This window comes from Trypanosoma conorhini, assembly GCF_003719485.1.
Source record: "Trypanosoma conorhini strain 025E chromosome Unknown Tco_14.4_contig_00558, whole genome shotgun sequence".
Classification (NCBI taxonomy): domain Eukaryota; phylum Euglenozoa; class Kinetoplastea; order Trypanosomatida; family Trypanosomatidae; genus Trypanosoma; species Trypanosoma conorhini.
Window position 1 is genome coordinate 1 of NW_021704648.1, and position 12531 is coordinate 12531.

The 12531-nt window shown below is 50.2% G+C and overlaps 5 protein-coding genes across 5 annotated transcripts, besides 9 other annotated features; all 5 read left to right on the forward strand.

The window, feature by feature from the left end:
• The first annotated feature begins 55 nt into the window (after positions 1 to 55).
• Positions 56 to 82: a microsatellite.
• An 891-nt stretch (positions 83 to 973) lies between these two features.
• Positions 974 to 1013: a microsatellite.
• A 50-nt stretch (positions 1014 to 1063) lies between these two features.
• On the forward strand, positions 1064 to 1702 carry Tco025E_07327 (uncharacterized protein; the record flags this gene model as incomplete). Its single annotated transcript, XM_029374193.1, has 1 exon — positions 1064 to 1702. The coding sequence occupies one exon, from the start codon at positions 1064 to 1066 to the stop codon at positions 1700 to 1702; it is 639 nt and encodes a 212-aa protein (XP_029225681.1).
• Positions 1703 to 1830: 128 nt separating this feature from the next.
• Positions 1831 to 1871: a microsatellite.
• A 58-nt stretch (positions 1872 to 1929) lies between these two features.
• Positions 1930 to 1959: a microsatellite.
• A 369-nt stretch (positions 1960 to 2328) lies between these two features.
• Positions 2329 to 2371: a microsatellite.
• A 44-nt stretch (positions 2372 to 2415) lies between these two features.
• Positions 2416 to 2450: a microsatellite.
• An 84-nt stretch (positions 2451 to 2534) lies between these two features.
• On the forward strand, positions 2535 to 5150 carry Tco025E_07328 (putative translation initiation factor IF-2; the record flags this gene model as incomplete). Its single annotated transcript, XM_029374194.1, has 1 exon — positions 2535 to 5150. One exon carries the CDS (start codon positions 2535 to 2537, stop codon positions 5148 to 5150), a length of 2616 nt encoding a protein of 871 aa, XP_029225682.1.
• A 262-nt stretch (positions 5151 to 5412) lies between these two features.
• Positions 5413 to 5457: a microsatellite.
• Positions 5458 to 5494: 37 nt separating this feature from the next.
• Positions 5495 to 7993, forward strand: Tco025E_07329 (uncharacterized protein; the record flags this gene model as incomplete). The annotated part of the gene is made up of 1 exon (XM_029374195.1): positions 5495 to 7993. One exon carries the CDS (start codon positions 5495 to 5497, stop codon positions 7991 to 7993), a length of 2499 nt encoding a protein of 832 aa, XP_029225683.1.
• Positions 7994 to 8066: 73 nt separating this feature from the next.
• Positions 8067 to 8089: a microsatellite.
• A 588-nt stretch (positions 8090 to 8677) lies between these two features.
• Positions 8678 to 8706: a microsatellite.
• A 362-nt stretch (positions 8707 to 9068) lies between these two features.
• Positions 9069 to 11339, forward strand: Tco025E_07330 (putative protein HID1; the record flags this gene model as incomplete). The annotated part of the gene is made up of 1 exon (XM_029374196.1): positions 9069 to 11339. One exon carries the CDS (start codon positions 9069 to 9071, stop codon positions 11337 to 11339), a length of 2271 nt encoding a protein of 756 aa, XP_029225684.1.
• Positions 11340 to 11819: 480 nt separating this feature from the next.
• On the forward strand, positions 11820 to 12254 carry Tco025E_07331 (EF hand; the record flags this gene model as incomplete). Its single annotated transcript, XM_029374197.1, has 1 exon — positions 11820 to 12254. The coding sequence occupies one exon, from the start codon at positions 11820 to 11822 to the stop codon at positions 12252 to 12254; it is 435 nt and encodes a 144-aa protein (XP_029225685.1).
• Positions 12255 to 12531: the final 277 nt, after the last annotated feature.

Sequence of the window (12531 nt, forward strand, 5' to 3'; positions counted from 1 at the left end):
TGTTTGGAGATGTGGTAATTGTTTGGGTTTTAACGCCATCTNTCCCCCCCCATCATTCTTGTTTTTATTTTTTTTCTTTTCTGCCACACACAGCGAGTCTGTTTGTGTGAAAGAGAGAGAGAGTTTCTTTTCTGAGAGAGCATTTAGGATGCCGTCAAAGCGGGCTACAAGGGTTCCAAAGTTTCACGAAGGGTCAGGAGATGACCATCTGCCCGTTTTTTCCTTTTTTATTGAGAAGGAAGGAGAGGGTCAATATTGTCGAATTGATGTAGAAATTCTTCTGAACAAGGCCCCTAAGGCGTGCGAACTTTTCTTGACCAGTTGTCCGGGTGCATTGAATGGAGACAAGAAAAACAGTAAGCAAACTTCGGTCAGGCAACACCGTTTTCTTCGTCTTACAAAAGAGGGGCTTCAAGTCGGTGAACGTTCAGTCTCCCGATCACTTCCCCTCTCCGATATCGAGAACGAAATAGGGCGTATAAGTCATGCGGTTGGAGTTGTTTCGCTCTGTCGCTCATCTACTTCTTGGGACGATTCTTTTTTCTTCTGTCTAACGGACAATCGCACCGAACTTGAGTCTTTAGACAAACGCCATGTTGCGTTTGGCCGAGTAGTTTGTGGTTTAGAGGCACTCTTTTTACTACGAGATGCTATTCTGCCCTATGTAAAAGAAGGTTCCGTCATTGAGGGAAGTCCCTATATAATTTCGGATGTACTACCGAAGACAACTACGTAGCTTCACTTGTTATTGTTCTTATTTTTCAAACAATTACTCTATTTCTCTCTCACTCTCTTTTTTCCTTTGTCTCTTTGTGTGGGACGGAAATGAGCTTTGTATTGCTGGTGTATCCCTGTAATTGGAAAAAGATGGGGAAAACCAGTTATTAAGTTCACATTCTTCCATCCCTATTCTCGTTTTCTTTTTTCGCGCCTCTCTCTGTGTACGGATGTGGGTATCTCTTACTTTTATACCTTAATTTTATTACTATTATTGGCATTATTATTGTTATAATGCTTGTGTGTGTTACATTTTTTTTCCTTTTACCTTTCTTCCAGAAAAGGTATGGGTCACAACGGCTTAGTCAGTGAGAGTGTGGCGGCAGCGCTAAATATAGAGCTTATTTCGTACGTCGTTAGTCGCCAGACCCTTCATGGAGAAGATGGTCCAAGCGCTAGCCCCGAAAATGAAGTGGAGTTGAATACTCATAAGGATCTTGAAGGGTTAGGTTTGTTGCTGGGCCTACGATTGTCTGAGCGACTACTCTATCGTCAACCTTCTTTTGGTGAGTGGACTCCTTCGGGTGTAACGCATTTCGTCGCCCGAACATTTTGGAAGACTGCGTTTGGGAAAAAAGTAGATAGAATGATGCATATGAATGATATTTATTTTTGTCTTATTGACAGAAGTTTTCGGTGGCTTGAGGGCTTCCCCAAGATAAAAGGTGACCGCACAGTCTCCACCAAGGCGGTATCGCTCTCTGCCTATGCAGAGGAATCCGTAACCAAGGATGAAGCTGCCTCAACCCGTGATGAAAGACTGGGAGATATGCCAATTCACAAAGACGTTTTGATTTATACAGTTGGAATATTGAAAGGACTTATTCGTGTCATGTACCCTAGTGGACCTCTTGCAATCCATGCTAACATCAACAACGAAAACGAAACTCACTTTGTGCTGGATTTTAGATCTACTACTACTTAAGCTTGCATCTGAGAAGGAGGCTATATATATATATATGCATATGTTGAAGAAACTCAGGGTTTGTGGGATCAAAAAGAGATTGCCACGGAAAGCAAATAAAAGAATTAGTTTTGGAACTACTGCTTGACTTATTATTATTATTATTATTATTATTATTATTATTATTATTCTATTTGTCTGTCTGTCTCTATCTCTGTCTCCCTCTCGCTTTCGCTTTCTCTTGCTCTTTATTATTATTATTTTTGCTTTTATTTATTTACTAAGGAAAGGGTAACATGCTCCGTTCATATGGAATGCGCCTCTTGGCGCTCGGTCAGACGCAGGCTCGCAATTTTACCTCTCTGCAGGTTGAAAAGCCATGTGCCACACTTGCAGAGAAGGTAGTTCGGGGTAGAGAGCCCACTGTATTTTACCGACATCCTGTTTATGTTATGTCCCGGGAGAAAACATTGAGTACAGTATGGGTTGACAGCGGCATTTTCAGTCTTTCTTGGAAGGTGTTATTACCATACTTTGCAGTTGCTTATTTCTTCAAAGCTTAGGAGAAGAAATTTGAATACTAGGAGAACGATGGGTATTTTTTTTTATTGCCTCCTTTACTCGATATATATATATATAAGCGGGAATCGTCTTTTCTTCTTCTTCCTTCTTTTTTTTTCATTTTTTTTTGGATTACTATCTATATTGCGTCTCATAAAATGTCCCTTGGACTGTTATTATTCTTACTAGTGTTATTCGTAGTATTATTTGCATTCTCTCTCCCCCTTTCTCTCTCTTCACCTATTTATACTCTGAGGTTAAAGTTTTTTTTCTTTGTAGGCATGTTAGGGAGATGTGGTGCTCGCGCATCCATTTATTGAGAATTCCTGATGCCTTTTACCCACTGAACTCGGTTATGGATGCATGCTCCTTTGTAAACCTTGTTCGCACACGCACCATTAGGCTTGCAAAGTATTTGGAAAAAGAGGCCCTTGCCGCAAATACTAATCGGCGTTCTAGGTCTTTTGATGCCAAACTAAAGGATGATATTGCAAAGTCATTGAACACACTTTTAAATTTAAAGGAAAAAGAGGTGGAACGTGTAATTTGGGAGCAGCACAAGCTCACTGACGAACGCCTGGTGACGTGTCTTGTGCCTTATCAACTGGCAGCAAATATAATCATGAGAGGACTTCCGAATGATGTGAGAAAAAGATGTGTAGAGGAGCTAAAAGCCGAGGAAAATTGTCATTTCGAAGGCGCCGCAAATAAAAGGGACAACAAGTTTATCCAGTGGAGGGAGCAGGATGTATTTGTCTCTACGGGACTTAACTATCTCAGGCGACTTTCTCCTCTCAGACCTTCTCGTATTCCCGTTATCGCGGTTGTGGGTCACAGTCAACACGGAAAAACAACACTCCTTGATGTTTTACAGCAAACAAATTTTCGTAACGAAGAGTCCAGGGGCACATCTCAGACCGTTCGAGCTTTCACGACTCCTGACTCTAAAAAAGGCGTCAAACCTGTAACATTTGTCGATACGCCTGGTCAACGCATATTCACAGAGACTCGTTTTCATGCACAAAGTATAGCAGATGCTATAATTTTAGTCGTTTCCTTAGTGGATGGTGTCAGAAGTCAGACCTATGAAACCATTAAAGTGGCTTTAAACCTTGATAAACCGATTCTGGTGGTACTAAATAAACTGGACCTTTATTCGGATTTTAAAAAGGCAAATGAAGCCATGTTTAAGGTCATTATGGACCTACGAGGAGCTGGATTGCATGTTGCTATGATTCATAAGGAGAAGGATATTGAACGACTACGAGTATTTGAGTCAAATGCAAAGTTGGACACGCCGCCATCCAAAGAGGTGCATAATGCCGTCCAGTTATTCGCACCAATGAAAAAAGTAGATCCTGAATATAAAGGAAGCAACACACATCCAGTTGTGAATTTAAACCGCAGTTGTGCCGGGGTCTGTATATCAGCGAAGACAAGCGAAAATATAAATCTTCTTTGGTCACTTATTGAACTAATGTCTTTAGCGTTATCGCCGGTTTGCCACAGCCAAAGGGAGGAGTACAATTCACATGCTTGCTCACATCAGGCTGTTATCTTGGAGTCTTCAAAACACCTATTTGATGAAGAGGGTTTTAGAACTCGAAAGAGCGTCCAACGACTTCAAAAGAAGCAAGATGTGACCCTTGAAAAACGACAGATACAGTTTGGAAAAAACAGTGTTTCTGTACGACTGCATTCTGCCCTCAATGCTGCCCGAAAAAAGATGCAAAGCTCGAATCCAACAAGTACGAGATGTCTTGTTTTGACTGTTATCGTTAGAGAAGGTTGCATCACAAAGGGCATGCCCTTTGTTGCTGATCATACAAAAGGGCGTGTGGATTACATGATAGACGCCATTGGTAATTCCGTGGCCAAGGCGTATCCAGGTACGGCTGTTACAATTATTGATGTTCACAGTAGCACCGGATGTCCCGGTGTAAGAACGCATCTACTCTCAATGCCATCTACGGAGGAAAGAGATTGCGTTTTTGAATACAGACGTTTGCTACAGTGGTTTGTTGAGTGTTTCCCTTCGCGGTTGAGTTTGCTTCGTCCGAGGGGGATGGACGTGTCCTTTGCACACCTTGGCGATTATGGACAGCTTAAACATACGCGCTGCTTAGAGTATCAATTGCTTTATGGATCCCCAGAAGATGCATCGTTAGCCGAGATGAACGCGCAACCCGCGCAAGAAGCGCTTGCAACGAGTGATTCTACACCTCGTGAGAAGAGTATTGCAGAGTATTTGTCGGATAAAAATTCGGAGCATGAAGAGCGTGAAAACGAACTTTTATTGGAAGATGGGTCGCACGGAAATACATTTCTCGACGACGATCTTAAGATAACGTTACAGAACACTTGGATCCAGTTGCAACCTCTCCATAGGCCTGAGACCCAAGCGAAGTGTGATGAAATGATTAGGAGCAGTATCCAGGTCGGTGTTGTTTTCAAGGTGGATACCTGGCACAGCGCTCGAATGCTATATCGTGAGCTCAATCGTTTGGGCACACGCAAAGTGGCATTTCAAGCTGTCGGAGTGCGTTTTGGTGCGTTAAGTGTGGATGACATTATGTTTTTTGGGCGAGCAATGAAAATTGTTGTTTGCTATCGCACCCCTCTGGCGCTTTCCACCGACCTGGATAGATACCTTGAAATCAACGACACGTGGGTCCTGCAGACGGACGACGTCTCAGAGGTCGTCTTGTTCCTTAAGTGGTGTGCGGTGGAGCTCCACAGGCAGCACGCCCCTGACGACTACGGGGTGACTGAGCCGAGTCACAAAAACTACTTGGTTCTCATGCAGGATGAGGTCGGAAAGAGCCCTGGGACGAAATCGGAGCAACCAAGGAATGGCCGACGCCGCAGGTTGCTCATTGCACCAAGGTCCTCACATTCAAATTTGTAAAATACAAGCACCTTTTCCAGCATGGGGTCTTGCTTCCCCCCTCCTTTTTCTTTTTATTGTTGCTGCCTCAGAGGGTGTTGCGAGTAACCGGGTGCCGGTGTACCGCTAATACTCTTACTAATTGTTTCACCACTTAACTTTTGTTCTTTGGGGGCTTTATTTTCCGCATTTGTGTTTGTCGTCCTCGGTGTTGTAGTTGTTTTATGTTGCTTTGTTTTATCTGGAGGTAAACCTGTGGAGGCAGAAATATTTTTTCTCTCTCATTATTATTATTATTATTATTATTTTCCTTTTTATACCTTTTCTTTTACTGCGGGTCGGATTTGAAGAGCCGCGGCAGTGCAATGACGGCGGCGGAAGAGGAGGACGACTATCTGCGCCTCGCGACGAGGCTGTACGCTGACTCAAAGCACTTCCTGGCAATCAAAGCCTATGAGCGGGCCCTCGCGCAGGTGGAGGACGCCGCCGCCGCCGCTTCTGCCTCTGTCACCTCGGGTTCAGCGTCTTTGTTAGGGCGCGGCCCGGCAGCGGGGAATTTGCTATTCAAGGACTTCATCCTGCACTGCAACGCGCTTGGCGTTAAAAGCCTCGCAACCGACATCAAAGTGGCGAAGGATTTCTTGCGGTTGTGTCTCAAGGAGCTACAGAGGCGGGAGTATCTTCAAGGGGACCTTGACCTCGACGACCCCAGCCGGCTTTTCATACCTATGCAGGAAGACAGAGGTATCGCGTTCCTTGTCTCACTGACCCTAAACAATTGGGCCTGCCTGCTACTGCGGTCCGGGAATACGATGAGGGCTGCGGCGTTTCTTCAGGTGGCACTCGCCAATGCCGTGGCGGAAGAGATAGTCTGCATAATTAGTCTTAATATGTGCGCGGTAAGCGTGCACAATTGCTCCTTCCCAGAGGCGCGCGAGCGAGCACTGGAGGTGCTTCGCGAGGAGGACGAAGAAAGCGACGAGGAGGAAACGGAGCGGGTGTGTGAAAGTGCGACGGCTCGCGAGGATGTGGATGGGCTTCTTCGCGCCTTTGCCTATCACTATTTGGCCATCGCTGAGGAGTACCTCCGGCCACACGAGGCGGAGGGCTACTACAAGCAGGCAACTGAAATGCTAGTCGCAAGCCCCTACCAACAGTGGTCAAGTATCATTGAATGTGCTCGAAAGCGGTTTGTGGAGATCGTACAACGCCGCAGAGAAGAGACGGCCCGACGCCGCGAACTCGCCGAGGCAGAGATGGAGGCCGCTCGACAGGTGGAGGCAACTGTTCGACGAAAAGGAGGGCGACCTAAGTCTGCATTGACGACGCAGGCTTCTTTTAAGCATTCGAGTCGTGGCAAAAAACACAAGCGGCGGTATTCAGGTGCGACAAATGACACAAAGGATGACTCTGTGGAACTTCCCCCCATCAGTGACTACCTGCGGCAGAAGATGCAGACCGAGGGCCTAAGCAACGCCGCGGTCCCGCTGCTGCGGGTGGTGGACGTGGAAGGCATGGTCTTGAACGGAAGTCAAGCGCTTGGCGAGACCGCTTTTCCATTCACAGAGGGTGCAGGCGCAAACAGTGCCGCCATGGTCTTGCTGTGCGAGGAGACGCCCCTGCAGGTTATAGATGAGGCAGAGGTAAAAAATATTCCGCCGCCACGGAGGACGATTTGGTCCCCGATTGCCAAGAAAAACGACGACATCGTCGTGACACCGCCACCGAAGGTGAAACAAGCACCTCTGCTTTCTCCGGAGGCGGCAAGTATTGTGAAGGCGTTTATGCCGCCACCACTGTCGGAGAAGTCAATTGAAAATGCCCAGCGCAGCGTTGCCGCATTTAAGAAAATTTTGAATCATCGCTTGCTGACGCTGCTGCGGGCCGAAAAGGCGTACGAGGAACGGTGGGAGGCCACAAACATAGTGAGACGTGCGCTCCTCGCCTTCGCGCTTGCGCAGGATATCGTCAAGTTGAAGGTGAGTATGAAGATAAAGCGGGAGGCAAGGACGGTTTTGGAGAATGCGAGTGCGAGGCGAATAGTGCGATTCTTCCGTTTGCTCCTTGAGCGGAAATCTTCCAACGGCATTCCAATGCGGGGAGAAGCGCGCGTGAAATACTTCGAGGAGAAGGCCGCAATTACCCTGCAGACGTACGCAAGGCGCTGGCTGGCGATTAAAGAGCTGCGACGGCTTCAGGAGCAACATCAGACAGAAATGCGCCGAGTCATGAAGGTCCAGAGTCTGGTTCGCATGCATGCCACGCGGCGGCGCTGCCTCGCCCAAAAGGAGGAAAGAGATGCGTCGCTGAAGCGTCAGAAGGAGGCGGTGACGCGCGAATTCGCGGCGACGCAGATTCAGCGCGCGTATCGGCGCCATGCATACCGGCTCCATAAGTGGTGCGAGGAAGGAGAGCTGACGCAATTTATACTTCACCACTTCAAATTCTCGCGGGAGTACTACGCGACGCTGATACAAAAAACGTTCCGCGGATTTTTAGTGCGGCGTGTTTATGGCCCGGCCGTGCACGCAAAACGATGCTACGGGCGAAACTGTTATCGTGCTGCGCTGCTAAACAAGTGTGCCACAGTTATCCAGAGCGTATTCCGGGGGTATCGCGTGCGCCGCGCTTCCAAGGTGCCCTTGCAGCGGCGCCTGCAGCAGCGTCTACTGAAGCGGGCGAGGGAAAAGGTGAACTTGCAACGACGCCTACAAAATAAAGCGGCAAGGGTGATTCAGTGCGCCTACCGAAGCCATCTGGCGCGGAGGACGGCGGCTAAGCTGAGAGGGATGCGGGAAAGGGAGCGATTGCTGCGGCGAAAACGCGTGCACGCGCCGTTCCGGCTGGAGGAACAGGTGTACTGACCACAATGTGCCAAGGATGTAAATTTTGCCTACTTTGCGCGGTTGACGGATTCTGCAAGCTTATTTCTCTCTGTAAATATATATATATATATACATGCGTATGTGTGTATGTGTGTTTGATGCGGTTGCGGCAGCGTGAAGTATTAATCCGCTGCACCGGGTGCTTGGCACCCCTGCGGTGGGTAAACAAAAGAAGGTGGCTTTTGTATTTGCTTTCTAATTATGCTTGACCCACTCCTGTCTTGTTTGTTCTTTTCTTTGTTGTTATTTCGCTTGTGTAGGCGTGCTCGTGTGCTTGCGCGGGCGTTTCCGTAGCCACTTCCGGTTCATCTCCACGCCAAGGCGCAAAAAGATGTAAAACAAACAAATAAAAAAAAGCCAAGGGGCGGCAATGGGGTGCACAGACGTCTCTTTCCCCGATGCCTGCACCCCCCTTCCCCGCTGGCTTTTTTTGCTTGACTGCCATGTCGACCCGACACTGCGACGCGGCGCTGTTTGTCGTGCGGAAGCCCTCGTCCGTCCATGAAGAATGGTGCTTATGTTGCCTGTGGCTTTGCTTGACAAAATTGGGACTTCGCCCCCGCACGACGTGCGCAGGGGCCCAGCAGCGCGTGTGCGGGCAGTTTAGAAGTTCTGGCGTGGCCGAGGTGTGAGTCGGCGGGGCGGGAGCGCGCCGTCGTCGTGCACGCACGCACACACACACACACACACACGGAACCAAGTTTCTATGAGGGTTCCCTCGTGCAGCCTGTATGGGGCACGCAACGCCTGGTATGCATTTTCCAAGCCTCTCTGTTTTCCCTAGGCTGCTGCTTGTATTTCTCCTTCAGTTATTTTTATTTTTATTTATTTTTCAGGTTGGACGCGTGTCCGTGTGTTTGGCTCGCGTCCTGCCACTCCCTCCTCCCACGAAATTAACAGGGGGCTGGGTAGAGAGGGGGATAAACAAATACATGCCTTTTGAAACGGAGGGCGTGTGGTGGTAGACGTCCTTGCGCGTCCCCCTGCAGCTTCCCATTCTTGCGTGCTTCCCAAGGAAACGAACACTAACAAGCTCTCATAGTCTGCCTGGAGGATGGGGACATCTAGCTCAACGCTGGAGGTGGGGAAGGCACTACGCTCGCTGCTGACGGACGCCCCCGTGGACGAAGGCTTGATTGCGTTGCTGCTAAGCACCGCTCTCTCCAACACAGAGGTGGAGCGCGCCCTCCCGTTTTCTACGCTAAGGCTGGTGCGGCACTACTACACGAAGAACTTTGCGCTACTCCTCTTCAAGTGCATTGAGGCCATCTCGCAGGCGCGCAGCGCCTCGCTTGAGCCTGTGGCCGACCTGCAGGCCGTGTCGCGGCGGCTTCTGACTGCGCTGTGCCTGCTGCGGCGACTGCTTCCTATCGCGATGGAGAGCGGGGACACACCGTGCGATGAGGAGGAACCGGTCGCAGCTGAGACGCCCAACGCCAACGACGCTGTGACGGATGTGGGTCCTCGCAGAACGGAGGCAGGCGGTAAAAGGCGGCGAACACGTTTTACCGCCTCTTTTGTGCGCTCCTTTTTTGAGGAAAACCTCGCCTGCGATGAGGAGCAGCCGACGCAGCTGCTCCTTTTTCTCCCTGGCCAGAATGCAACGCTGGGCAAATTCTTGGGACGGCTGCTAGTAGACTGTTGTTTTATTCGCGGCCTGACGCTGCCCACCGCTTTCGCCCCGGCAAAGCCATGCGAGAGTCACCCCAGCGTGGAGGAGTCCCTTCTGTGGTACCCGGGCGTGGGTGGAATGCGGGAGCAGAACACCGCCCCACAGGTGGTGGGCGCCACAACGCACGCCGTTCGGAAAGAGCTCCTCTACACACTCACTGTAGCTTTGGCCTTGCCACTGTTTTCTCCGCCGGCCACGCGCGACACCGTCTTTTCGGAGCCACTGCTTAACGTCGATGAGACGCCGTTTCTCCCGACACTTGTCGCCTCCACGTTAAATGCCATTTTGTCGTACGTGCCTTTTGGTTCTATGCCATACACAAGCCATTGGATTGGGAACGAGGAGGATGTGGTGTTGATGTCTGCACGGTTTTTATGTGCCATGATATGTTATCCAGGCGCCGCTGTTGATGATCCCGCGCAGGCTACAAACATGACAGGACCTGCGGAGCAGGAGCACCGTGCGGCAGTCACGGCTGCGGAAACACAGGGAGACGCACAAGAGCCGCCCGTACTACAGCCGCCCAGCCCGCAGCCCAAAAAAATCATTCATAGTGCAAGGGAACTCATCTGTACACTGACGCCGGAGGAGGCGAAGTATGTTGTGGTGCGACTAAAAAACATCATTGGTCTAAAGTTGTATTCAAATCGAACCTTTCTCCCCGAATCGCAGCATTGCTTCCTAACGCAGGATGACTTCATGATGCTGCTCTGGCGGTTAGTTGAGCTCTCACCGCAGTGTCGGGTGGCCTTTGGGCAGCAGCCAGAGGCGATGGAGTATATAGTGCCTCTGGTGGATTACGCGCTCGACGCCAGGCGGGACCCAAAGTACTTCCCACACCTGCAGCTCGTCTTGTTTATCTTACTGCGGCTCTCTGAACTGAGAACATTTTGTCTGCAGTGCAACGCGGCCTTTCGTGAACGTCTTCCCTTTGAATTTGAGTCCTTTGTGGGGTCCTACAATGACCTACTTATCATCATGCTCTGCTCCTTCATGCTATTTCGCCACGAGATGATATGCCCCCTGCATGTGACTTGCAGTTCAATCATATCGAACCTCGCTTCTTTTATTAGCGATATCAGCCCTGTCACTGCAGAGAGGCTGAGTCTTGTCTTTACTTCGGTGGCCACGCGGTGTCTCGCGTACGAGGCCTCCGCGGCGTCCAATGCGGTCCTCGCCGACAACTCAGAGGTGACGGCCGACCAAGTTGTGATGCTTGGCGTTGTGGGGGCCGTTGCAAGCGTGCTGCAGTACCACGAGCGGGCCGCGGCAACCCTCCTTGCCGCTTTTGTCAAGCGCAAGTCTTTGGTGAAGGAAGTATCAGAGGTGTTCCTGGCGGAGGGGTGTAACAAATTCCGGGTGCAGCTCACCTCGCCGTTCCTTATAGACACCATCAGGGACGCAATCGCTGCAGTCGAAGAAGCTGTCGCCGCCGCGGAAGCTGCCGGCGTGGTAGACACCGCTGCCGTAATACGCAACACGTCTCTTGTGGGCGCTCTGCCGACCCCACACCGCATTGTTGTTAGACGGCTTTACTCCACAGAGTCAATGGAGCAGTGGGCGATGGCGACAGCCTGGTCGTCGTTGTACATGTACGCCCCTCCTGGAACCTTCGGGGAAAGAAAATCCGTCAAGATGCTGCGCTTCGTTTAGACCGCTTTCTTGCACTTGTTTTTTTTTTCTTCCTATTTTCTCTCTCTCTCTCCCCCCCCTTTTTTTTTTCTTCATCGCTGCCGAAGTGTGTATGTCTTGTTTTTTTTGTCTTGTCATTTTTTTTTTGTAGGGTGTGCGAGACGCGTCGCTGTCGAGGCCGGGGTCTGGCGCCTCTGCCCATGCAGCAGCCGAGGGCTGCCCGGTAGAATCCCTTCGTGGGGCCGAGTTCGCCTTCCCCCCCTCCTGCCCATCTGCCGCGCCGTTGGTGCGCTGGCCGCTCCGCCCCCGGGGCAAGGAGGAGGGACAGTAATGAAAAAGCATCATCTCTTTTTATTCCGTCTTTTTGTTTTGTTTTGTTGTGTTTCTCTGCTCTCTTTCCATCCCCCTCCTCCCTCGGCTTCTCTGGTCTCGACGCCGTCGCCCACAACCGCGAGAGGAAAAGTTGCTCGAGTCCTCACCCCCCGTGCCGTCCGTCCGCTAATGTCGTGCTGCAGAGCCCTCGGCCCCCCCGAGGCCCTCACGTGTCAGGTGTGCTTGGACTCGTTCCAGAGTCCCACGCAGGTGTTTATTTGCGGCCACATATTCTGTGAGTCCTGCATTCGAGGCGCGACCACCTGCCCCACCTGCCGTGGCCACGTCGAGTACACCAAGCCGGCCCCAAATTCCGTGCGGCAGGGAGTGCTGCTCCTGCCTGTGATGTGCGGTAGCTGCGGGTGGCAAGGGACACGACAGCAGTCGCAAACCCACCGATGCGGGACCAAAGACACCCAGAGCGTCTACAGCAGCTACCCACGCCTTTCCGACGAAGAGTTGCATCGCCGGGCAATAGATCCTTCCAGAGGGTCTATCTTTCACCAGCCTGGCACCTTCAAGGGGATCCCGCTCTCCAGCGAAGTTGCTCCAAACCGAAAATAAAGCTTTACGCGCCGTAAATGGTAGGTTCATAAAGATGGGCCGCAATCGGATGTTTATACCTCCTATCCGCATCTTACACAAAAAAAAACACAAAGAAAAACAAAAGCAAAACAACAGCAAAGACAAAAAAAAACAAAGCAGCAAAAAACGAAGCAAGCGGTATACAAATTCCTTTTATTTTATTTTGTTTTACTATACACAACTGACTCAATTTAGCTTTCTTTTATCCCAGTCACTTCGCTAAGGAACACTGCATCGGCGTTGACTATTTTTGGCA